The sequence below is a fragment of the Syzygium oleosum genome, unplaced genomic scaffold (genome assembly GCF_021117445.2).
Source record: "Syzygium oleosum isolate NSW1041296 unplaced genomic scaffold, Sole_v2.1 Sole_v2.54, whole genome shotgun sequence".
NCBI lineage: Eukaryota > Viridiplantae > Streptophyta > Magnoliopsida > Myrtales > Myrtaceae > Syzygium > Syzygium oleosum.
Window position 1 is genome coordinate 588,141 of NW_026607538.1, and position 25,964 is coordinate 614,104.

At 41.7% G+C, this 25,964-nt stretch overlaps 1 protein-coding gene and 1 long non-coding RNA gene across 4 annotated transcripts; both read right to left on the reverse strand.

Annotated features, from left to right (window-relative positions):
* Window positions 1–491: 491 nt before the first annotated feature.
* On the reverse strand, window positions 492–22,032 carry LOC115686362 (laccase-14-like). Of its 3 annotated transcripts, none has more exons than XM_056307512.1 (7): window positions 21,454–22,032; window positions 2,853–3,007; window positions 2,545–2,783; window positions 2,301–2,426; window positions 1,477–2,068; window positions 927–1,276; window positions 492–761 (listed from the first exon to the last, which is right to left on the reverse strand). In XM_056307512.1, exons 1-7 carry the CDS (start codon window positions 21,535–21,537, stop codon window positions 622–624), a joined length of 1,686 nt encoding a protein of 561 aa, XP_056163487.1. In that variant the 5' UTR covers window positions 21,538–22,032; the 3' UTR covers window positions 492–621. The 3 variants fall into 3 exon arrangements, with proteins under 3 accessions (XP_056163487.1, XP_056163486.1, XP_030467489.2); XM_056307511.1 differs by lacking the exon at window positions 21,454–22,032 and adding an exon at window positions 3,457–3,637; XM_030611629.2 differs by lacking the exons at window positions 492–761; window positions 927–1,276; window positions 1,477–2,068; ... (1 more) ...; window positions 2,545–2,783; window positions 2,853–3,007 and adding exons at window positions 18,429–18,758; window positions 18,921–19,270; window positions 19,471–20,062; ... (1 more) ...; window positions 20,536–20,777; window positions 20,874–21,028 and having other exon boundaries at window positions 21,454–21,969.
* On the reverse strand, window positions 11,074–11,677 carry LOC130136913 (uncharacterized). Its single transcript, XR_008815605.1, has 2 exons — window positions 11,463–11,677; window positions 11,074–11,383 (listed from the first exon to the last, which is right to left on the reverse strand). It is a non-coding gene; the product is annotated as an uncharacterized LOC130136913 (long non-coding RNA).
* Window positions 22,033–25,964: the final 3,932 nt, after the last annotated feature.

A 25,964-nucleotide genomic window follows, 5' to 3' on the forward strand; every position in this document is an offset into this window, starting at 1 on the left:
TGCATTGACAGTATATTCACCTTCATCTTGGCTTTGTTGAAACAATTTTGTGCCACTTGTCTTGCTCTTGCTCTCCGTTGCAAGATTTAGTTTTAATACTGTCCCAAATTGCGTTGGTCCGAATTAGGATTTAAATTTGGGGCAAACATGTTAAACGATATCGCTTAGGGCTATTAATGCTGACTCAGAGCACCAGTGAGCCACGTCGGTTGGAAAAAATGATAAAAAAAAAATGCCATGTCTGATTTTCAACACCCCAAATCGGCAATGGCAACTAAATGATCGTTTTCTTTTACAAAAGTAGAACTAAAGTGATTCGACAAGAAATTTTGGCACTACAGTTTGAAAATTATAGCACTTCTAATATCATTTTCCTTATTTAATAGGTACAAAGGAAACTCCTGATGCTTAATTGCACGAGTAAGAAAGCACCATGGTAGTAATAATACATTATTTTGGATGGAACAGAAACTTCTCACATTCAGAACATATGTTACGATGGAAACTTATTAGAATGGTGCAGAAGTGCATCCTTCGGTACAAAATACAGATGATTTATTCCCAATGGCATGTCAACAGCCTTTTGCACTAGCAATGAACTCAAAGCAGACAACATCCAGATTATGACACGGTACAAGGAGGCATGTCTTTCGGCGGCGGAAACACCTTCTGATGCTTTTCCTTCCCGTCTCCGACGATGAGGACTGTGTCCATTCCCCAGCTCGCATGGCGTTCTAAGTGACAGTGCATGAACCACACTCCTACAAGCATCCGTAAAAGACTAATCTGTCAACTATGCATTCATATGCAAGACAAAATTCATGCAAAACTAATGTCAAAATGGTAGATACATGATAATAAATGCTATTCCTTTGAAAACAAAAACTATATGTTTCTATGCGTCTCTACCGATGAATTCATAGTACCTGGATTATCGGCTTTGAATCTGATCGCTGTCCACCCATTTTTGGGGAGTCCGACGGTGTTAATATACGGTGGATCCACCGTATTATAATCCGACACATAAGAGTCGCTGAAATTTCCATCGCCCATTCCGACGACATAAAAGCTATAGCCATGTAAATGCATAGGGTGATTTTCTGCTGCTCCTAAATTGGTCCCTTGAAATCTTATTTCGACCTCCTCATTATAGTTAATCATCAACACTTCGGTACTCACATTGGTTGCTTCCCCTATGGCCGATACATTCCCGGTGTAGTCGAACACGAAAGGTGGTTCATCCGGAAAAGTTTTGTTGTAGACTCCTATTAGATTGCTGCACACACAACACAAACATAATGTTATAGAGACATTTAGATGTTGGATTATGCCTTCGCTTTAAGACAATGAAGGTTTTAACCAGTTAAATTGGTTTGATTTGGAGAATATTTCAGCCTAATCAACTCTATCGGTTTGAGAAAATTATTCAATCCTAACAAATAGGATCAATATTGGTAGGTCTAGCGATTTACGTACTTGTAGTATGCTTGGAGAATGCTAATTGACGGAGCCCAAAAACTTATGTTGTTCAAGCTTGCCGAATGCATACCGCCGTTTGGACCACTACAATTTTTATTAGCGGGACACGGCTGGCTATTCACGGATACTGTGATCGTAATGTTCCTAGTGATGTTGGTTGGAACCGTGGACGGATGTTCTTCACTATTCAAACTCCTCAACTGAATAGTGAAGTTTCCAGCATCACTCTTGTTGGTAAAACCTGGAAGCTCGGGTGACACGGGAGTCTCTGAGTGGTTATAAATGCCATTGTATTGGAATATCCCCATTGTGATGTTTTCATTGGACGGGGCGGTAGTGTCCACAAACGGACTAAAAACCATGTAGTAGCGACCAGGGGTTTGGTTCGCGGTGACCAAAACGTCCATTGTTTGACCGGGAGTTATCATGAGGTAATCAGTATTAAGCGGCTTCAAATAAGCTCCGTCCATTCCGACCACAGTGATATTGTGCTCGGCTATGCCGAAGAACATCTCTTCGTTCATCCCGGAGTGGATGATCCGGAGGAGATACGTTTTGTTTTGCACAACTGTTATATTGTATGCCGAACCTGTGAAAGAAAAAAAAAACAAACCATATCAAATAGTATTAACGGAGATCCTGACATTACTCATATTATATATCAAATCATCGTTAATTAATTTAAGGCACAATAATTTCGCAGAGATCTCATTTCATTAATTATAGATTAGTAAGGTTTTATTTCATTACCTATGAATAAGACCATTTCTTTTAACTATTAATAGTATATATCACACTCATTTATATACGAGAATTAGTACCGTTAGAGCATGTATAACTGTCTCCCGGTTGACCATTAATGGTATAAGCCACGGACAAGTCCGGATCGCCTCCAGATTCAAGAGCCTCGGTGATTATGTCCATCACATCTCTTGCATACCATTCAGCTGCATGCCAAATCATAATTTTGTTAAGAAAAATAATGCAAACTATGAAGATGTGTGCGTGTGTTTAATTGAGTGAAAAACTGATTTATGTCATTTAAGTTAGTTGAAAGTAGCATACAAATCACGATTGTGTGTTGTACATCAAACTCATAAGGGTAGGTGTCGTTGATGGGCAAAATGATTATAGGACCGTGCACGGTGGCGCGTGACCAGTCGCTATGCGCGTGCCACCACACCGTGCCTTCTTCTTCAGTGAGTATGATTTTCTGAAGGAAGCTCGAGTTCGTAGGGATCGGGCACTGCGTGACGTACTCTGGGCCATCAGACCAGGGATACCGGATTTGTCTCACTCCATGCCTACAGGTGTGTATGTTATTAGGGAGAGAGAGAGAGAGAAGAGAGAGAGAGAGATGGTTGTATTATTACCAGTGAATAGTGATGCCATAAGGTCCTATGTTGGTGACATTAACGTAGATGGTGTCGCCCTTGTAAGCACGGATCTCCGGCCCAGGAAACAGACCATTCACGGTCAATATGGTTCGATTTGTCTCACACAACATGTCAATAGGTGTCTCCTTTACCTGCAACAAAAATCACCCTATGAATCTTGGACCATTATAACTATGAAATAATTTGTCTTATTAAATTGATGCAGAATCCTTTTTTAATATATTCAAAGGCCTGCAGCTGAATTTTCTTCTGGATAAAGACTCCAAACGGGGTTGGAAACTACATCCCAAAAGAATAAAATATATAAATTATTCAACTGTAGCTATTGCCGGATTACTACTAAACTCTCAAAAAGTCGAAATCTTCAGAAAAATTGCGTGTAGTTTGGTATTTGAATGCTGTAATGCTCGGCCTTGAGCATACTCCAATATTTAGCTGGCTGAAGATATAGATGTGAAGATCATTGTCAAAATAAGGAGATTGGTGGTCAACTTTACAGACTCTTAAAGAGTCTAAAACGGGTAACAATCAAATGCTCGAGTAGTCACGAAATGTTCAACAAGGGGATGTTCCTACTCACCACCCAATCATAGTAATGGACATCGCCTTGAGCGATGCAGAAGAGCAGGGTCAGAGTGACCGCAAACCCTAGAAATGTTCCCATCGTCTCTCTCTCTCTCTCCCCCTCTCACTTGTACCAATCACTTGATGCAGAACTAAAAAGAAGACTTGTGTTATGCTCACCTTCACCTCCCACTTAAGGGGGCAATATATAGGAGAAACTCCCTTCAGTGTGGTGATCGTTGTCCCAACCCTATTTCTTCCTCGACTCTGCCCCACTCGAAAACGAAGCCGTCGTACAGCCCACGGAAACAAGTGATCTATGAGCATTCGTCATTCAAAGGCTCGTGCTCGTTTTTCCCGTGTTTCCACGATGAAGAAGAAGATTGGTTGAAAAGCACCCCAGAGGAACGAGCTGATAAACTTCTCTTAACTGCTGCTAGAAGTCGAGAGATATGCAGCAGAGAAAAATGAATTTTTTTTTTTAAAAAAAAGGAAAGCATAAGAGAAAATGGTTTTTTCTAATGGTTTTTACAAGGTGCTCCAGTCATAAGGGCAAGTTTTGCCTTATGTTGAATGAATAATCACCGGAGTTAATGCGAACTATCTTTATTGGCTCCACCTGCAATGCACTGCAGACACTTCACACGATGTTTTCTCGTGTTTTAAGAATATTTCCAGAGCGCCTGTTTGGTCAGCTGTCGCAATCAAAGAAACAAAACTCTCCAGATTTTCAGCGTGCGACTTTCTCGTGGCATGTGCAAACAAAAGTTTTACGGAAAAATTATCAAATCAGTCCTAAACCTATTGCACGGCGGTCAATTCAGTCCTAAACCTTTTAATTTTGTCAATTCAGTCATAAACCTTTTAAATTTTTGCCAATTGAGTCCTTCCTGCCAATTTTGGCCGGCCGACGCTAACGTGGCCGCCGGCCGGCGTCGACCGTCCGGTCATCACTGACGTGGCAATTTTTAATTATTTTTTTTCAATTTTTTAATCTTTTTTTTCCTTTTTCTTTTTCTTTTTTTTTCTACTGCCTCCCCTCTGGCCGGTCTTGCTACCAGCGGCCGGCCAGAGGGGAGGGCCGGCAAGGCCTTTGGCGAAGCTCGCCCCGCCGGCCACCGGCGAGGGCGAGCCTCGCCGTCGCGACCCAGGCGATGGCGAGGCGAGGCGAGGCGAGATCGAACCTTGTCGTCGCCTGGGTCGCGACGGCGAGGCGAGGTCGACCTCGCCTCGCCCAGCCGGTGGCCGGCGGGGCGAGCTTCGCCAGAGGCCTCGCCGGCCCTCCCCTCTGGCCGGCCACCGGTCGCCGGACCGGCCAGAGGGGAGGCAGTAGAAAAAAAAAGATTAAAAAATTGAAAAAAAAAATAATTAAAAATTGCCACGTCAATGCGAGGATGGATGGCATGCCGGCACGCCGGCCATGTCAAGACTGCTAGGCCAAAATTGGCCGGAAGGACTCAATTGGCAAGAATTTAAAAGGTTTAGGACTGAATTGGCAAAATTAAAAGGTTTAGGACTGAATTGGCCGCCGTACAATAGGTTTAGGACTGATTTGACAATTTTCCCAAAGTTTTACAAATCGAACCATTCCTTAAAAGGTCTGCGTGTCCGCTAGTCTTTGGAGAAACTCTTTCAATACAGCCATCTTATAAAGCATGTAAATACCCTTTTTTTGGCCCCCCGAAGAATTTTTTAATTATCGAAGTAAAGCATTTTCTGGGATTTCATGGAGAAAATCAATTTCTCCAAAAGACGTGGATAATGCAAATTGCAAGATATAGAGGAACGTAAAAGCAAATTTTTGTGTGGTTTATGTTATTTTTGCAATGTGAAATAATGGTTTATAGTCATGGCTACTTCTTTGCAACAATGAAATGGACCCCCCCCCCCCCCCCCACAGGCCGTGGATCTTCTACGGCAAGGGATGATTCATTCACAGCAGTTTTCAAAAAAAACGTGGCCTAAAAAATTGGGGGTTTTGTTGTTTATCATTGCTTTATACACGTGAAAGACCGTTTTTCGAGTAATTTAAATTGATGTCATAAACATTGTCGCGCAACATTAGTATCAGAAAAACTCTTAAACGCAATCCCGAGATTTGTTAGGATTTGGTGCACAAACACAATAAAATAGAGAGTAGACATGAGAAAGAGAAATCGATACACATGATTTTATTCCGGGTTACCCTTAAACTATGGCTATATCCAGCAAAGGATTCCACTATAATTAGCGCTTCCCACCTCTTTGTTGCAACTCTCAATTATAAGAAAAAGAGATTTTATATAGATCACTAGGTAGCTATTCATGGGCCCAAGCTCAAAGTACCAACAAAATTCGGACCCAAACTATAAAGGCACTATGGCAGCCCAGGGACGCTGTCCCCTTGCAAGCCCCGCCGGCGCGACCCCTCGTGCCTTCTTGTCAATGGGGAATATGAACTACACCTTAACAAGATTAATCCAATTTTTTGTGAACATCCTTCACTTGGATACTTGGTGATTGCGTGGTATAATTTCCCAATAGAATTATCAATTAATCCCGACATATGCTTTTGTCCATGTAATAAAATGGAAGGGTACAGTCTGTTTCCCAAATGTGAATTTTTGGTATAATTTTTGGTCAATAACAATTCTAAAGATTCCTGAAGAAAGTAAACCGAGAAACTCAAGCCATTAAGGGACAGATACCGACTGATTCTGAAAATTGCTCATGGTAGCATGAGTTAACTATGGACGTCCGATTGACCAATAAAGATGAAAGAAAATTGTGTGAACCGCATGATTATTGCTTCAACAATGAACCTCAAGATGCCACATCCGCAAACCATAAAAAAGTCATGTATGGATAAAAAATTTTATCTATTACCACTTTTTTTATAATCTAGGTACACGGGCGTGAAAATAGCTAGTTAGAGATTCACAAAAACCCCTACAGGTCTCATGAACCAATTAATTCAAAATCTTTGACCTGTGCAGGGGCCTTAATCCAAAGTAGTTTATACACAATTAGTAGGATTCGAAAATGTGATCTCCAGTTTCTCGCTAGAAATCTCCCAATGCCCCAATCAACCGAAAATTCTCTAATTTTTACTTATCTCTTTTTCTTAATCTAAATCTTGCGATGGATATCTTTGGCTTTTTCTTATCCAAAAATAATTGATACTCTCACATTATACCAATTTGACATGTAAACTCACATATAAACTCACATTATACCATGCCGGGCGCATACGTTCGAGGCTGTCCCCACCTTGTTGTTGCCTGCATAACCGGACAAGATCCTTATCGTCCTGTATTTCAACGCCATTTAATGCTCGCACAAGAATCCGAAAAGCACGTTTCTCACACACCCCAAGCGCCATGATTGGAACTTCATATTTTCCTCCGGTACACACTGTGTTCTGGGGTTCAAATGGAAAAAAAACGGTGTAGCTTTTCATTAGTCAGCGCGCTACCAAGAAAAAATTCAAAAGTAGCGTAAAACCAATGGAACTGTTAGAATATTTATGTATTAAATCATGTATTTATCTAATAATTTAAGTTTTTAGAATAATTGACAGTGATCTCACAAAATCTTATATGGTATCAGAGCTGAACGTTTTAAGTTCAAATTTTTATACGCTCAATTTACCTTCTCAATTAAATATGTTCACGCTTAGTACTAAGCAAAAAGATCAGACTAAGCTTGAGTCAGTGTATACAATAATAAAACATCATTATGATATAAATTGGAGTTTACCATGATGATCATAGAATATGTCTTTATTATATCTCGGGAATGTGGATGAAAGATTATTCAAAGAATTAGTAGCGTTGGCAACGCAATCAAGAATCATGGGCCTCACAAAATGAGAGATTCCAATGAAGTTGTGAGGATTTAATTCCTCACGAATATAAAAATAATAATAATTCCTCACGAATGTTCTAAGTTTTGCGTGAAATTTTCAACTTTTAGCGGAACCAATGGACTGTGATGCTATTTTTGGGTATAGGATGGACACTGATGACCGTCCAATCACATGATAATAACAACGCGAAGACAAAAACGAAGTTAGTTGGGAAGATTGAAAACGAGCTTACGTTGTCGTATCATCAAGCTTGTTCTTGTGGAATTATCTTGCGTAATCACCGATTAAATAATTAAACAAGGTCATGCGGGGCAATTAGAAGATAAGCATAACAAGGCTAACCTGTTAATCACTATAATCGTGGACTAGATTAACTTGTGGCCTGCGTGGACGTGACCTTATTTTTCAGTTTATTATAATGTTCCGTGGGCCGACTAGGTATAGTTGATCATGTCGTGTTTCATGCAATTATGTTTGCTATATGGGCACGTTTTTGGGCAAAAAAGTCAGAACTAGACAACACGAATGAGATCATGCTGGTAGTGAACCGGTTCACTATTCACGACCGGGGTTTCGCTTCCAAACAATTGGTGTTCAAAGTTCAAATATTCCCACTCTTGACCAGAGAAAAACATTGCGTGACTTATATACAGACCAAATATATTAAATCCATCTCTATAATTGATTATGTGGGTTCCGCAATCAATGATTGAGACGGTATTCGTCCACGTTATCTATAGAAATACGCATGCGATGATTTCTGTGGCACTACCACCAATGATGGGGCACGTAAAAAAATGACAAGATAAGCGTTAAAACATTGTTGTTCTTCATCAGATCGAATGATGATCCTATTCCTAGAAGTAGCTCGTTTTTTCACCGGCCCACACACGTACCGAACGTTGCATCAATTAGCTCGCTTAGGGATTGATCAAGAGGAGTCTAGCTCTACCGCTCTAGATGCATGCTTGCTGTAACCATTCCCTGTTGATTTCAACCAGATAGATGTAAACAATATGTTATAAATGCAATTACGTAAAAAGGATTAATTAACTAGTAAAAATATCTCATGTTTCTACCCAAAAGGATCTTCTCGATCTCAGCTCTGCTGGTCATGGACCACCTTTGTCTGCATCGAAATTATTTTGCTTTTTTTAGAGCAATGGACCACCTTTGTCTGCATCGAAATTATTTTGCTTTTTTTGGAGCAATGGACCACCTTTGTCTGCATCGAAATTATTTTGCTGTTTTTGGAGCAATGGACCACCTTTGTCTGCATCGAAATTGTTCGGTGCATGAATCATGGCAAAATGGTTAGCATACCCTACCTTACGATACTTGCACGTGGTAATATATGCAACACAATTATCACTTCAGACGTCCCAAGAGTTGAATAATTTGATTTCTTTTCAGACTGAAGGGACACCACGTGAAGAGACAGACTTTGCGTGGAGCTCTTGGAAAGAGGAAGGCAGGCCCATGCCGAGCGCATGTTCTTTTGCAGCACTGAAATGTTCAGACGTAGCCGACGGGTAAGGAGAAGGTTTGGTGTGCCAAAGAAGAAAGGAGGACAATGACATGGAACGATGGAGGATTGGCATAGTGGAGTCGATGATGTTTTTAGCATTGTCCCACCAAATGTAATTTCACTTGAAATTATAAAATGACTAAGTGCAATCACTCCGAACGCATAAGATGTGGGCAAATTGTTTAAATCAGTCCTAAACATATTGTACGGATGCCAATGCAGTCCTAAATTTTTCAATTTTAACCTTTGTGCGAAATCACAATATTGTCCTTTTGGCCAATTTCTGCCAGAAATCTTTGACGTGGTAGTGTGCCATGTAGGATGGTTGGCAATAACTGGATCGTCACATCAGTGATTTCTAGCAAAAATTGATCGGAAGAACTTTATTGGAATTTCACGCAAAGGTTTAGGACTAAAATGACAAAATTGAAAAGTTTAAGATTAAATTAATATCCGCAAAAATTGACTGGAAGAACTATATTAGAATTTCACGCAAAGGTTTAGGACTAAAATGACAAAATTGAAAAGTTTATGACTAAATTGATATCGTATCATCGATTTAGGACTGATTGAGAAAATTTCCCCTCAAGACGTTCACCCACCTGCCAACATTGAATTAATTGCGTAAGCCTTTTGAATGATGTTGAACTGGATTATACTGCCAACCTGTTGCTTTGGATGAAGATAGGCAGCCCAATAATAAAAAGATGAGTTCAACAAATTGATATGCATTAAGATTGAAAGAAAATGAACTACATAAAGCTTAAACTTATGAAAAAAATATCGCATGTGTTCTCTTGAGGGAAAATTATCAAAATAGTCTTAAACCTATTATAATTGTACTAATTTAGTCCTAAATATTTTTTTTTGTTAATTCAGTTCTAAACATTTTGCATTAGTGCCAATTCAGTCCATCCGGCGAATTTTGTCCTGCCGGTCCTGACGTGGACGTCGTTCCGGCACCAGCCATCCAGTCAACGCTGAAGTGGCAAAAAAAAAATTTCGAATTTTTTATTAAATTTTTTTCTTTTTTTTTTCTCCTTCATCTTCTTCAACCTCTAGCCAATCGCCGGACTGGCGATCGGCCAGAGGCTGGGGCCAACGAGGACGAGCCTCGCCAAACCTGGCGACGAAGGGTTCCGGCAAACTGAGCTCCGATCTACCGCGGGCATGGCTCTCAAGTTCGCACCTTTGGCCCTCCGATCGATGTTCTAAAGCTTGGGTTTTCCCATTCGTATCCGAGGGTTTTGGGGTCCCGTTCTTTGAGTACGATGGTCGGGCGCACGCTTGTCTGGGTTTCGATCGGCCCGACGTTGTTGAAGCCGAATGCCCTCCCCTCTCGCAGCTCACCAAATTGCTTGCCCTGCCTCCCCATCAAACCCCAGAAGCGCCGATGCCGAGTCCTGGCGGCAGCGTCCGGCAATGCGGGGCACGCGCAGCAGCCCCCGTCTTCGCTCGAGTAGCAGAGGAGTAGCCCGATCGCGGTCGTGCTGGACGTCCTTTGCACCATCTGGCAGCAGACGTTGCGCCCGCTGAGCGATTACGGGTTCTGCCGGAGAAGTGTCTGAGAAGGCGGAGTCGGGTCGTTCCTGGTGTCGGGCCCCGTACTCTTGGCGCTGAGCTTGGCTTGGTTGAGGGCGACCAATGAGGACAAGAACTTGCCAGATCTGTCGCGGCTTGTCCTCGCCAGCCGCTCGCATGGTCGGCCTCACCCAGTTGCAACGTTGCTGGGCGAAAACGACTTCGCTGGTGGCCTCGCCCAGCAACGTTGCTAGCGAGGGCTCATCCTCACCGTCACTTGCTAGGCGAGGTCGGCCTCGCTCGAAGCGACCGGCGAGGACAAGACCTCGCCAGATCTAGCGAGGCTCGTCCTCGCCGGCCGCTGGCGAGGTCGGCCTCGCTAGAAGCCGTCAGGGCCACCCTCACCAGCCCCAGCCTCTGGCCGGTCACCGATCCGGCGACCGACTAGAGGTTGAAGAAGAAGAAGGAGAAAAAAAAAGGAAAAAATTAAAAATTAATTAAAAAAAAAACTTTTTGCCACGTCAGTATTGGCCGGACGGACGGCACCGGACAGCGTCCACGTTAGCACCAGCCTGCCAAAATTAGCCGGATGGACTGAATTGGCATAAATACAAAAGGTTTAGAACTGAATTAGCAAAAAAAATAGTTCATGACTGAATTAGCATAATTGCAATAGGTTTATGATTGTTTTGGTAATTTTTCAGTTCACTTGACTATTCCTTAACATTCTTTTCATATGATGACGAGGAAGCCTGCTTTAGGTAAATAAGCCCAGACCCGTAAATCATTCCTCTATATCTATTGCACAATAATAGAGTTCATTAAGAGAAGTTTACAACCAGAAGGAAGCTTAACTTCACTCCGTGCAGACTCTATGTAAGGTTTACGTGATTTAAGGAGTGAGAAGTCCCGGTGCACAATCCGGTCTCACTCCGGGTGCACAATCCCGAACATTTAGCGATGGTTCGTCTATGTGGATGATGCAAGTTGTATCAACTGTGCACATGGATATTGTGTGCGCAAACGCTCCAGTTAGGGATGCATCAGCTGTACTACCCGATATGAATAAGTGAGATGGAGTAGCACAAGAAATTGAACCGGTGAAAAACAAGACAAAATGCTTTACCTCTTGGTTCCATAACATGCGGTGTAGTCGATCGATATGTGCCAATTCGAGAGCTCGTATAGATGAGAGCGGGAGGTTATTGACAAGCATAAAAGCAAAGAGAAGAAGAGTGAAGAAGATCTATTGACTTCATGGCATTTAATCACCAACTAGAGAACCATGCAGTACATGTTCATTGCTTGCGGAGCACAAGATGTACTACATAGTACAGTGTACTTTCCCTCAACATCACTATGAGCCCTCAAGATCTTTTAGTTTAGATTATTTATCATAATTAGCAATTTCTAGGGTTGACTTTAAGAATTATCCTCCGATGGTCGTTTATATTTTAACAATTTCTTTTTTATATATATTCTGTACACGAAACTATTTTGCCATGGAAACAAGACATTACCGAGAAGAGATATGGAACTATCTATTTTATGTGCAGAATTATATTGTTCCGTGACAAAAAACAAATTAATTTTTTATCCATCCTAGTAAATTTCAGTAAGTGCTAATAAATATCAAAGAATTATTGGTTTAAAAAATGATATGTGACGTTTTTTTTATACTTTTTTTCCAAATAACTTATTGGGAATTTACCCTCTCTTATTGAAATTACCATCTACTTTTGTAGTTTGCAAATTACCAATTTTTGTACCAACTTATCAAATTTTATTTGGATAACTTTTTAAACATATTAATCGCTAATATTAAAGTACCAACCTAAAATAGGATAAACTACCAACTACTTTTAAGTTATTAGGTCTCGTTTGAATTACTTACCGATGTTTGATTGTTCTTTATAATATATGCACTTTTCTATTGAGTTATCAAATTTTATTTGTCTTGGTTGGCAATCCCTTAAATTTAAAGTCTAGCTTGATGACGTAGGTTGTCGCCGAGACCTCTGCAACCTTAGATCTAGGTCGATCTAAGGTTTACCACCTCATACAGTCTCAATCCGAGTGATCACAATGGTATGCGCTTGGATCTTGAAGTAGCAAGAGGTTGCGGTTGAGGGCAAAGGTGTACACAGAGAGAGAGAGAGAGAGAGAGAGAGAGAGAGAGAGAGAGAGAGAGAGAGAGAGAGAGAGAGAGAGAGAGAATTTGAGGGCGTAGATGCGAGCTAGGGCGGAGGCAAGTGATGACTGGCTGTTGACACCTAAATTTTGACTACCAATTTAATGATAAATTGCATAGAAAATTAGGGTTAAACTTTAGAACCTATACAAAAATTGTTCTCATTTAATTGCATAGCATATAAATATTATGAGCATTTGCATTAATAGTAATAGGATTTATTAAATTTTAGTTTTTTAAAAAATAGAAGAAAAGAAGAAGAAAAAGAAAAGAAAAAAGAAAAGCGAAACCGGGCCGGCCCAACCTCCTTCCTTCTTTTTCCTTCTTCTTCCCACCTGGGCTGGCCCAGCCCATTTCTTTTATCTTTTTCCTCTGGCCCGGTCCCTTCCCCCTTACTCCTTCCTCTCGCTCCTCGCATGCGGTCTGCAATTCAAGGACGTACAGAGGCATAGCGGGGCAGAGCTTCAGCGCCAACCAAGGCTAGCGGTTGGGGGGCCAGACCGGCAAGGTAGCTGGCAGTGGCAGGGGCCATGCGCGCCTGCCAGCGGGCTTAAAAGGGTCGGAGAGAGAGCGTTCAGGCGGGAACTAAGAGAGACCGTGAGCGAGAGAAAGAGTCCGAGAGCGAGAGGGTAAGGCCGAGAGTGAGCGAGTGTCTTCTGGTAACAGCCGGGCGTAGGTCTTGGCTGGCGATCTTGATAGTTTACTTTTCCCTGCGCCAAAGCCACAGTAGATCTCAGCTCCTTTCTTTCTTGATTTTTTCGGTTTTGAGTCGATTTCCCGAGGATTCCGGCCTGGAGGCGTGTGAGGTGACCAAACATAGTCCGATCTATTGAACTCGACCCCATTCGCCACCTCCGAGCCAGGTAGAGACCTCACCGCCGACCCCCCCCCCCCCCGTTTTGTTTTATTTTTGCTCTATTTTTCTTGTCGCGGCCAATAGAGGCCGACACTCACTTGCACTCATTTTCGAGCATCGGCGAGCCTTCCCTGGTTGTCGTGGTGTGCTACCTTTGGTGTTGTGTTGATTGCGGTTGTGTGTTTGAGCCTCAATCGGCTTGTTTTTTCTCTCCCAGTCGGCACCAGCCAAGTCCTCGGGTCGTGGTCCATTAAGGTTGGATATGGGATCCTAGTGCCCGTGCTTAGTTCCCCGACTGCCAATGTGCAAGTTACTAGTGCGCGAATAATGTATGTATATTTAGGAAAATCAAATCAGATTTTCCTTTTCAAATGACGGAAATTTTTTTTCAGTTCCTCTTCAAGTTTCAGCCAAACACCTAAAAGTATCGCCATTTTCCCGAAAAATGACTTTCCAAAAAACAATTTCCAAAAATACTATGTTTTTTGCAAAATAAACGGAGCCTAAAGGTCCATAAAGTTTCTCTAACCAATTTATAAAAGAAGGGTCGGAAATCTGGATAACCATCTTAGGTTGTAAATATCTAAAATAAACTATAGTTCTAATTAATTACAAGAGATGATTTTGAATAATTAATTATTGTGATTGTCACAACCTCCCTGCTAATCGACCCCGGGGTTTGAGGCTAATGAATTGCTAAGTCTAAACCTAGTACTTAACTTGGGCTCTCCAAAGTCCTTACAAACTCGCGACCTAAGGTTTAAGTTATTAACATGCCAATCAATTTTATCTAGGAGTCACCACTAATCAGTTTAAGGAGGGTCGATTAGATATCCAAATAAGGCAACGGGAGAACTGTTTTACTCATACGAACCAAAGATTCAATAAGTTCGGAGACTTGATTACTAGTGTCATTTCGATACCTAACCTTGTTCAATTCAATAAAATGTTTGTTAAGCAGTCTGGATTGATCTTAAACCTATCCACTAACATGTGAGGTGATCATGAGGGTGAGCAATCGTTAAAATAACAATTAGCAACCGAGGAAGCATTAAATAAGTTGCAAGGAAAAGCAAGAATTCAACACATTCCCAACTAGGCTAGCGCCAAAAAGAAGTGCATAAGGAATGGCCCAACATACCTCTAATCGTCTACATGCAAGATCAAATTGAACACGCAATTCAAAACGTGCGATCCAAACAACACGTGACCAAACATGGCACAACTCACATTAGAAGGTAAGAAAAGGCAATTCCCTAGTCCAAACCATTTTTTTTAATTTTCAGAAAATTAAAAAAAATTCGTAACTTTTAATAATTTTTTTCTTAAAAAAATATTTTTAATATTATATAATGAACGGATCGGGGCGGATCTCTAGATCCGGCTTGGCAATGCGATCGAATCTTGGGCTCATCCAAAATTTGCTGATGGGTAGCGATGGCCTGGAAGATTGCAGATTTGGGTCGCACTAGATTTGTCGAAACAAGACAATCGAGTCGTATACTCACAAGAGACCCACAATGCGTGTGGACAAAAATGGCATGCTTTCGGAGCACACGATAATTTCCTCCGACGTCTTCTCAAGTACGCCAATGTTTATGGCACCGGAAGTGGCTCATAACGATGAGCAGAGTTTCTTGTCGGATGGGTGGAGCGTTGGTCGTATGGTCATCGAGATGGCCACTGGGAAGGCCAAGCGAGCTCAGACAGGACAAGAAGCTGACTCTGTTCTTTACCTGTGGCCGATAAGGCCATGGTGAGGCTGGCCTCACCCAAGGCCGCAGAAGCAAGCTCCAAACGTGAGAGACCTCGAAGCTCGAGTGTCCACGCCTGAGAGCTTAGAGATTGAGCTCGAGTGACCATAGTGACCACGAGCTCGAAGCTCAAGCTTCCATGGCAAATGCAAGCTCAAAGCTTGAGCATCCATAGCCGCAAGCGACAGCTAGCCTCAATGGTCTTGCCTGGATCTGAGTGAGGGTTTTGCAGCCTTCGATGGTAGTCGGTGACCCTCGCCTAGTTTCCAGCGACCCACAATAAAAACAAATAAAGAAGGAAAGAGAAGAAAGAAAAAAGCAAAAAGAAAAAGATAAATAAATAAATAATTCGAAATTTTGTTAAAATATTATTAAAAATTATCCACGTTAATGCCAGCCGTCTTATGAGGAACAGCCAGCGCCCACATCAGCAAAATCCTGCAAAATCTAGCTAGATGAACTCAATTGGCAAAACATGAAAAGATTTAAGACTCAGTTGACAAAAGTGCAACAGGTTTAACACTTTTTGGATGATTTTCTCATTTTTTAGGTGATGTATCTTCTCCTAAAATGAGTTGATTCATATTTGTATCCACATTTCTTCCAACTAATACATACAGGCAACTTATTGTGCCAAACCACATATATTTAATAGGAGAAAATTACACTTGAAGTGCTATAATTTTGTACGGTGCTCACTTTAATGTCAAAACTTTTCACCAAATCACTTCAACACCATATTAAAGAAAAATCGATCACTTAGGTGCAACAGGCAACAAAATCCAACAAAAAATATTATGGACCTTTTTAACTAAATATTAAATTTTATGTGGTTTTTTTAATTAAATTTTGAATATTATGTGGCTTTTTTATTAAAAGAAAGAAAGAAAGTCCATGTATGCTGAGAATGAAAAACGATGCCACACAGTAGAGGAATTTAATCTCTCTCTTTCTCAACATCGTTCTCTTGACTGCTCTCTCTTGTTACCTATTTTGACTCGCTTGGTCCGCAAGCAAGCGCTAACTCAAAGACTCGCTCGGTCACCAAGACGCTGAAGCAGCAACCAAAAGCGGTAGGCTCGCCATTGACGGACTATCACTTCACATTGAAGATTAGGAACGGAAGTTTCGAGCTTGAGCTCATAGCGTTGGGGAAACACCATAATTTGGATATGAGTAAGGCATGGGGAGGCTCTTCAAAGTGAAGCGAGAAAGATGAGAAGAAAGAGGTGAAAATTTTGCACAACATAAAATATTTTGCCCTAATTCTCGTTGAATACCTCTGTTGCTCGACTTGAAAATTTTACGTCAACAATATATTCACCTTCGTCTCGGCTTTGTTGAAATGAATTTGAGCCACTTGTCCTACTCTTACTCTCCATTGCAAGATTCAATTTTAATTTTTCCCTAAATTGCCTTGGTCCGAATTAGGGTTTGAAGAATTGGGAAATGGCTTGATTTGTTCAAGTTATGGTTTAAATTTGGGGCAAACAAGTTGAGCAATGTCGCTGAGGGCTATTAATGCTGACTTGGAGCGCCGGCAAGCCACGTCAATTGGAAAAAAATGGTAACATCGGATTTTGAGGGTCCCAAATCGGCGATGGCACTTGAGTGATCTATTTCTGTTACAAAAGTAATATTGAAGTGATCTGGTAAAAAGTTTCGATACTAAAAAAGTGAGCACTTTACGAAAATTATGACACTTTTAATGTCCCTTTTCACTATTTCATAGGCACAAAAGCAAACTCCTAATGTTTAATTGCACGAGTAAGAAAGCACCATGGATATTTTGACAAAATGCAGTAATTAATTCACAAAATAGATAATCCCCACCAGCTAAAATTAACTGTCATCCGTGGTCGGTAAAACGAGGTAATTTAATGGAGAATTGGTCCAGATATTAATTGGTTTCGCTTGTATTCACTCTTTCCATGTCAACACCGCAAGTTGGCATGCAATTTTTTTAATTACTTATGTTCTTTTGCATGTTAATTGATTTAATTATGCTGATTTATGTTTGACGAACTTATTAACAACGGATAGTAAATGATCCTTTTAGTCGACATCGTTGAGAATTTTGCCGGGAAAAGTGCTGAATAAGTCCTAAACTTTTTGAGAAAGTGCCAATTTAGTCCTAAACCTATTTTTAGTGTCAATTTAGTCCTAAACCTTTTGATATAGTGCCAATTCAGTCCTTTTGGCCGGATTTTGCTGACGTGGACGTCGGCCGGCCGGCGACCGGTCACCGGAGCTGACATGGACAAAATTTAATAATATTTTAATATTTTTTTGAATTTTTTTTCTTTTTTTCTTTTTTTTTTTCTTTTTTTTTCTTCTCTCTCTTCCTCCAGCCGGTCGCGCGGAGCGGCGACCGGCCGAAGGCCAGAGGCCGGCGAGATCGACCTCGCCGGCTACTGGCGAGGCTCGCCCTCGCCCGAGGCCCGACCTCGCCGGATCCGGCGAGGTCGAGCCTCGCCGGCCATGGCGAGGCTCGCCGGCCCTCGCCATGGCCGGGCGAGGGTCGACCTCGCCGGATCCGGCGAGGTCGGGCCTCGCCCGGCCGCGGCGAGGCTCGCCCGACCCTCGCCGGAGGTCACGAGGTCCGCGCGAGGCGCGGCGAGCCTCACCGCGTGGCGGGCGAGGCCCGACCTCGCCGGATCAAGCGAGGTCGACCCTCGCCCGGCCATGGCGAGGGCTGGGCCAGCCTCGCCAGCCCAGCGCGAGGCTCGCCCTCGCCGGCAACGGCGAAGGCTAGCCTCGCCATGACTGGGCGAGGCCCGACCTCGCCAGATCTGGCGAGGTTAGGCCTCGCCCAGCCATGGCGAGGTCGAGCCTCGCCCAGCCATGGCAAGGCTCGCCTTCGCCATCGGCGGCAAGGGCGAGCCTCGCCAGTAGCCGGCGTGGCTCGCCCGAGGTCGACCTCGCCGGCCTCTGGCCTCCGGCTGGTCGCCGCTCCGCTGACCGGCTGGAGGAAGAGGGAGAAAGAAAAAAAAAAGAAGAAAAAAAGAAAAAAAATTCAAAAAATATTAAAATTTTATTAAATTGTATCCACGTCAGCTCCGGTGACCGGTCGCCGGCCGGCCGACGTCCACGTCAGCAAAATCCGGCCAAAAATACTGAATTGGCACTATATCAAAAGGTTTATGACTAAATTAGCACCAAAAATAGGTTTAGGACTAAATTGGCACTTTCTCAAAAGGTTTAGGACTTATTCAGCACTTTTCCCAAATTTTGCCCCTATCGATTAAATTTGGAGTCATCGTCGGCAATGTACAAATACGGTTCGAATCATTTATAGAACAAAAATACATTATTCTGAATCAAACAAAAACTTCTTACAAGCCGAACATATGTTACAATAGAAACTTATTATAATGATGCAAACGTGCAAACTTCGGTACAAAATACAGATGATTTATTCCCATTGGCATGTCAATAGCCTTTTGCGCTAGCAATGAACTCAAAGCAAACAACATCCACATTATGACACGGTACAAGGAGGCATGTCTCGGGGCGGCGGAAGCACCTTCTGATGTTTTAACTTCCCGTCTCCAACGACGAGGACTGTGTCCATTCCCCAACTTGCATGGCGTTCTAAGTGACAGTGCATGAACCACACTCCTACAAGCAACCATACAAGAATAATCTGTCAATTATGCATTCATATGCATCTAAATTCGTGCAAAACTAATGCCAAAATGGTAGATACATGATAATAAATGCTATTCAATTAAAACGAAAACTATATGTTTCTATGCGTTTCTATCGATGGAATCGTAGTACCTGGGTTATCGGCTTTGAATCTGATCACTGTCCACCCATTTTTGGGGAGTCCGACGGTGTTAATATAGGGTGGATCCACCGTGTTATAATCCGATACATAGGAGTCGCTGAAATTTCCATCGCCCATTCCGACGACATAAAAGCTATAGCCGTGTAAATGCATGGGGTGATTTTCTGCTGCTCCTAAATTGGTCCCTTGAAATCTTATTTCGACCTCCTCATTATAGTTAATCATCAACACTTCGGTACTCACATTGGCTGCTTCCCCTATGGCCGACACATTCCCGGTGTAGTCGAACACGAAAGGTGGTTCATCCGGAAAAGTTTTGTTGTAGACTCCTTTTAGATTGCTGCACACACAACACAAACATAATGTTATAGAGACATTTAGATGTTGAATTATGCCTTCGCTTTAAGACAATGAAGGTTTTAACCAGTTAAATTCGTTTGATTTGGAGAATATTTCAGCCTAATCAACTCTATCGGTTTGAGAAAATTATTCAATCCTAACAAATAGGATCAATATTGGTAGGTCTAGCAATTTACGTACTTGTAGTATGCTTGGAGAATGCTAATTGACGGAGCCCAAAAACTTATGTTGTTCAAGCTTGCCGAATGCATACCGCCATCTGGACCACTACAATTTTTATTAGCAGGACACGGCTGGCTATTCACGGATACTGTGATCGTAATGTTCCTAGTGATGTTGGTCGGAACCATGGACGGATGTTCTTCACTATTCAAACTCCTCAACTGAATAGTGAAGTTTCCAGCATCACTCTTGTTGGTAAAACCTGGAAGCTCGGGTAACACGGGAGTCTCTGAGTGATTATAAGTGCCATTGTATTGGAATATCCCCATTGTGACGTTTTCGTTGGACGGGGCAGTAGTGTCCACAAACGGACTAAAAACCATGTAGTAGCGACCAGGGGTTTGGTTCGCGGTGACCAAAACGTCCATTGTTTGACCGGGAGTTATCATGAGGTAATCAGTATTAAGCGGCTTCAAATATGCTCCGTCCATTCCGACCACAGTGATATTGTGCTCGGCTATGCCGAAGAACATCTCTTCGTTCAACCCAGAATGGATGATCCGAAGGAGATACGTTTTTCCTTGCACAACCGTTATGTTGTACGCCGAACCTGCGAAAGAAAAAAAAAACACCATATCAAATAGTATTACCGGAGATCCGGAAATTACGCATACTATATATCAATCATCATTAATTAATTTTAAGGCATCATAATTTCGCAAAGATCTCATTTCATTAATTATAGATCAGTAAGGTTTTCTTTCATTAGCAAAGAATAAGACCTTTTCTTTTTACTATAACAGTATACAACACACTGATGTATATACAAGAATTAGTACCGTTAGAGCATGGATAACTGTCTCCTGGTTGACCATTAATGGTATAGGCCACGGACAAGTCTGGGTCGCCTCCAGATTCAAGAGCCTCGGTGATTATGTCCATCACATCTCTAGCATACCATTCAGCTGCATGGCAAATCATAATTTTGTTGAGAAAAATAATGCAAACTATTAATAAATGTGCTTGTGTTTAATTGAGTGAAAAACTTATTTATGTTGTTTAAGTTGGTTGAAAGTAGCATACAAATCACAATTGTGTGTTGTTCATCAAACTCGTAAGGGTAGTTGGTGTCGTTGACAGGCAAGATGATTATAGGACCATGTAGGGTGGCACGTGACCAGTCGCTGTGCGCGTGCCACCACAACGTGCCTTCTTCATCAGTGAGTATGATTTTTTGAAGGAAGCTTGAGTTCGTAGGGATTGGGCACTGCGTAACATACTCCGGGCCATCAGACCAAGGATACCGGATTTGTCTCACTCCATGCCTGCATGTGTGTATATTATTAGAGAGAGAGAGAGAGAGAGAGAGAGAGAGAGAGAGAGAGAGAGAGAGAGAGAGAGAGAGAGGGTTGTATTATTACCAGTGAATAGTGATTCCATAAGGTCCTATGTTGGTGACATTAACGTAGATGATGTCGCCCTTGTGAGCACGAATCTCCGGCCCAGGAAACAGATCGTTCACGGTCAATATGGTCCGGTTTGTCTCACACAACATATCAATAGGTGTTTCCTTTACCTGCAACAAAAATCATCCTATGAATCTTGGACCATTATATCCATGAAATAATTTATCTTATTAAATTGATGCAAGGCCTGCAGCTGAACTTTTTCTGGATAAAGACTCCAAATGGGGTTGGAAACCACATCCCAAAAGAATAAAATATATAACATATACAACTGTAGATATTGCCGGATTACTACTAAACTCTCAAGAAGTCGAAATCTTCAGAAAAATTGCATGTAGTTTGGTATTTGAATGCTATAATGCTCGGTCTCGAGCATACTCCCCGATTTAGCTAGCTGAAGATTTAGATGCGAAGATCATTGTCGAAATGACGAGATTCGTGGTCAACTTTAATGCCTCTGAAAGAGTCTAAAACTGGTAACAATCAAACGCTCAAGTAGTCACTAAATGTTCAACAAGGGGATGTTCCTACTCACCACGAAATCATAGTGGAGGACTTCGCCTTGAGCCATGCAGAAGAGCAGGGTCATAGTGACCGCAAACCCTAGAAATGTTCCCATCGGCTCTCCTCTCTCTCTCAACAAGACAAATTGAACTTGTACAAATCCCTTGATCCAGAACAACAAAGGATACTTGTGTTGTGCTCAGTCTCTTTCTTCTTGTGACCTTCACCTTCCATCGAAGGGGGCTACTTATAGGAAACTTCTTTTGATGCTTGGTGATCTCTGTCTAGACGCTTTCTGTCTGCCCCCACGTGAAGAAAAAGTCGTCATTTTGCCTGCAAAACAACGTGTCCTATGACATTGAGCATTCGTCTTTCGTTGGCTCGAGCACGTTTTTGCCGTGTTTCCGCGAAGAAGAAGATTGGTTGAAGAGCGCGGCAGAAGAACGAGCTGATAAACTTCTCTTTATTTAGTCGTACCGGCAAGAAAGAGAGAATTTAAATGAAGTTTCCCGATCAAAACCCATGTTTTTGTTCCTGGACACTAGACGAGCAGTCCCATGTTTCAGTTGTGAATAATAGAGCCACTAGAAGTCGAGAGATATGCAGCAGAGAACATTGTGTCTTTCAAAAAAGGGAAAAAATCACCAAATTTTTCGAATTACGTTTATTGTGACAAATTTACCTTAAATTATTTTTTGTGATACTAAAAATCTCAAATTATGTACACTGTGACACATCTACAATCCGTTACAATTCCGTCCAAAATCACCGTTAAAAAGTTGACCTAAATTTCATGTGGCACTTTTAGAGATACATGACTATGATGGGGCATCACGTGCGCGTCGCATTGGAAAAAGAAAAAAAAATCACTGTTCATCGTCTTCTCCAAAGCTTCGTGCGTACTTTTCATGGCGTTCTTCATCTTCAATCGGTTGGCCAAACTCCTCCGACGCTCTTGCTTCGTTGGCCACTGCTACCTCTCCGGCCGCTCTCGTCGGCGCTTGCCCGACCATCCACCAGCTTTGAAGATCGAGGTTCAAGCCAAGCTTCGAGCTCGAGGGGCCATGGCGGCCGCGAGCTTCGAAGCTCGACCTTCAAGCCAAGCTTCGAGCTCGAGCGGCCATGGCGGCTGCGAGCTTCGAACTCGACCTTCAAGCCAAGCTTTGAAGCTTGGCCTTGGAAAAAGGACAAAAAAAGAAAACTGTTCATCGTCTTCCCCGCGAGGAAGAACGATACAAAAACGAAGTTTCAAGAAGGTCGAGCTTGATAGACCGCCATGGCCTCTCCAGCTCGAAGCTTGGCTTGTCTGACCTCAACCTTCGAGGCTCGCGAGTGGTAGCCGCTATGGCCAAGCTTCGAAGCTCATGGCCGACAGGAACGCTCTAGCTCGAAGCTTGGCTCGAGGGTCTGACCTCGACGTTCGAAGCTCGTGGGTAGTCGCGAGCCGCCAAGGACAAGCTGCGAAGAAACTTGAAGGTCGAGCTTCAAAGCTCATGGGTGGTCGCAAGCCACCATGGCCAAGCTTCGAAGCTCGCGGGCCCATGACCGCTCTAGCTCGAAGCTTGACTTGAGGTCTGACCTCAACCTTCGAAGCTCCCGGGTGGTCGCAAGCGACCAAGGCCAAGCTTTGAAGCTTGGCTTGAAGGTCGAGCTTCGAAGCTCGCGGCCGCCATGACTGCTCGAGCTTGAAGATGACGGCCATGAGCTTCGAAGCTTGGCATGAACCTCGATCTTCGAAGTTGGTGGATGGTCGGGCAACCGCCGACGAGAGCCGCCGGAGGTCTAGGTAGCAGTGGCCAGCGAAACAAGAGCGTCGGAGGAGTTTGGCCAACCGATTGAAGACGAAGAACGTCATGAACAGTGCTCGCGAAGCTGTGAAGAAGACGATGAACAGTGAATTTTTTTTATTTTTTTTCTTATTTCAATGTGGCCCTCGCGTGGCACCACATGTCTCTTAAAGTGTCACGTGGAATTCACGTTAGCTTTTTAACGGTGATTTTCGACGGAAGTGTAATAGAGGATAGATATGTCACGATGTATCATAATGTGCATAATTTAAAGTTTTTGATGTCACAAAAAAAAATTTAGAGTAAATGTATCACAATAGATATATTTTGAGATTTTTTGTGGTTTTTTTCCTTCAAAAACATGGAAAGCATAAGAGAAAACTGTTCTTTCTAATGGTTTATCAACCGAAAAGATAAAAAGATTTAACTCCTACAGTTAGTCCAGTGCATGTTTTAGGTGCTCTAGTCAAAAAGGCAAGTTTTTGCCCTAAGTTGAATGAAGAATCACCGGAATTCATGCGAACTATCTTTGTTGGCTCCAGCTGTAATGCACTCCAGACACTTCAAATGATGTTTTCTCGTGTTTTAAGAATATTTCCAGAGCGCCTATTCAATCAGCTTCCGCAATCAAAAAACAGAACTCTGCAGAGTTTCAACGTGTGACTTTCTTGGGGCATTTGCAAACAAAAGTGTTGCAAATCCAATCATTCCTTGAAATGGCTGCCTGTCTTTTGTGAAATCTTACGATACCTCTATCTTATAAAGCCTGTAAATACCTTCTTCTTTTTTCCAAAGAATGTGTAAATTATTGAAGTAAAGCATTTTCTGGAGTTTCATGGAGGAAATTAATTTCTCCAAAAGACGAGGATGATGCAAATTGCAAACTATAGAGGAACGTAAAAGCAAATTTGGGTGTGGTTTATGCTATTTTTGCAATTTGAAAATAATGGCTTATGGTAATGGCTACTTTTACCAAATTTCTACGAGGTCTATATTGTAGGTTTTTACCTAGACCAAGCTGTCTCAATTCCTTCATGAAACAGACGCGCCTACGAAATCTCTTTTCCGATTTTATTCTCGACATGTAATCATTTAGACCCTGCGGCAAGGGATGATTCACTCGCAGCAGTTTTCAACAAAAAACACGGCCTGAAAAATTAAGGGTTTTGTTGTTCATGATTGCTTTGTACATGTGAAACACCGTTTTTCGAGTGATATAAGTTGATGTCATAAACATCGTCGCGCAACATTAGTATCCGAAAAATCCTTAAACGCCATCGCGAGATTCATTCCTTTTTTTTATATGAAGACCCTTCACTTTGATACTTGGTGATTGCATCGTATAATCTCCCAATAGAATCATCAATTAATACCTAACGTGTGCTTTTGTACATATGATAAAACGCTAGGGTACAAACTTTTCCGATACGTGAATTTTTGGTATAATTTTTTATGTATAACAATTCTAAGAGTTAATACCACGAAAAATCTCAAACCGGTACACTTGTAATAATTTTACTCCGAATTAACTTTTTGACCACCAAAAACCCTAAACTGGTATACCTGTGATAAATTTACCTTGAATTATTTTTTTGACCACTAAAAACCCCACACTGGTATACTTATGATAATTTTACCCTGAACTAACTTTTTGACTACCAAAAACCCTACACTGGTACACCTGTGGCAATTTTCTCCCAAACTAATTTTTTGACCACTAAAAATTTCAAACCGGTACATTTGTGACAAATTCACCCTCTGTTAGTGTCCGTTAAATTGAATTAATATCATGAAAAATCACAAATTGGTAAACTTGTGACAAACAGAGGGGTAAAACCCCAAATTGATATACCTGTCAACTACCATGTGTTATCAAACTTAGCAATTTGACAGTAAAATTTAACGGAAACTAACGGAAGGAAAATTTTCTCACAGGTGTACCAGTTTAGGGTTTTTGGTGATCAAAAAATTAGTTTGGAATAAAATTATCACAAATGTATCAGTTTAAAATTTCTAACGGTATAAAATTAATTCAAGATAAAATTGTCATCGATATATCAATTTAAAATTTTTTGTGAAATTTTTTGTAATATTAACACCATTTCTAAAAAGTCCTGAGAAAAGTAAAACGAGGAACTCGAGCCACGAAGGGACAAATACCGACTGATTCTGAAAATTGCTCAAAGTAGCATGAGTTAACTTTATACGGCCGATTGACCAATAAAGATGAAAGGAAACGAAGCTTGTGTGATCCGACATGATTATTACTTCAACAGTGAACCTCGAGATGCCACATCCGAAAACCTTAAAATCATTTCTATATATATTTTATTACCACCGCTTTTTACATTCAAAAAGCACGAACGTGGGAATAGCTAATTAGAGATTCATAAAACACTATGCACGTTTCATCAATCAATTAATTCGAAATCTGTGGCTTGTGCAGGAGCCTTAATCCAAAGTACTTTACACGTAATCAATGAGATTCGAATTTGTAACCTCTAATTTCTAACTAGAAATCTCCTTGCCTCCAATCAATCGAAAATTCTCTAATTTTTTCTTTTTTTCTTTTTGCTTAATCTAAATCTTGTAATGAACATATTTGACTTTTTCTTATCCCGAAATATCGAAAACTCTCACGATATACAAATTTGACACGTAAATTTACATATAACTTTTTCATGATTGTCTAAAATTTAATTAGAATTTGACACATGAACAAATAATTATTTTTCTTTAGAGGATGTCAATTCAA

What these genes read in the sequence shown, in the direction of transcription:
- LOC115686362 (XM_030611629.2), bottom strand. Translation starts at nt 21,537, where the DNA reads ATGGGAACATTTCTAGGGTTTGCGGTCACTATGACCCTGCTCTTCTGC. An exon ending in TATGGAATCACTATTCACTG is followed by an intron (nt 20,778 to 20,873) that starts GTAATAATACAA and finishes ACACACATGCAG; the next exon opens with GCATGGAGTGAGACAAATCC. An exon ending in CAGTTATCCATGCTCTAACG is followed by an intron (nt 20,063 to 20,291) that starts GTACTAATTCTT and finishes TTTCTTTCGCAG; the next exon opens with GTTCGGCGTACAACATAACG.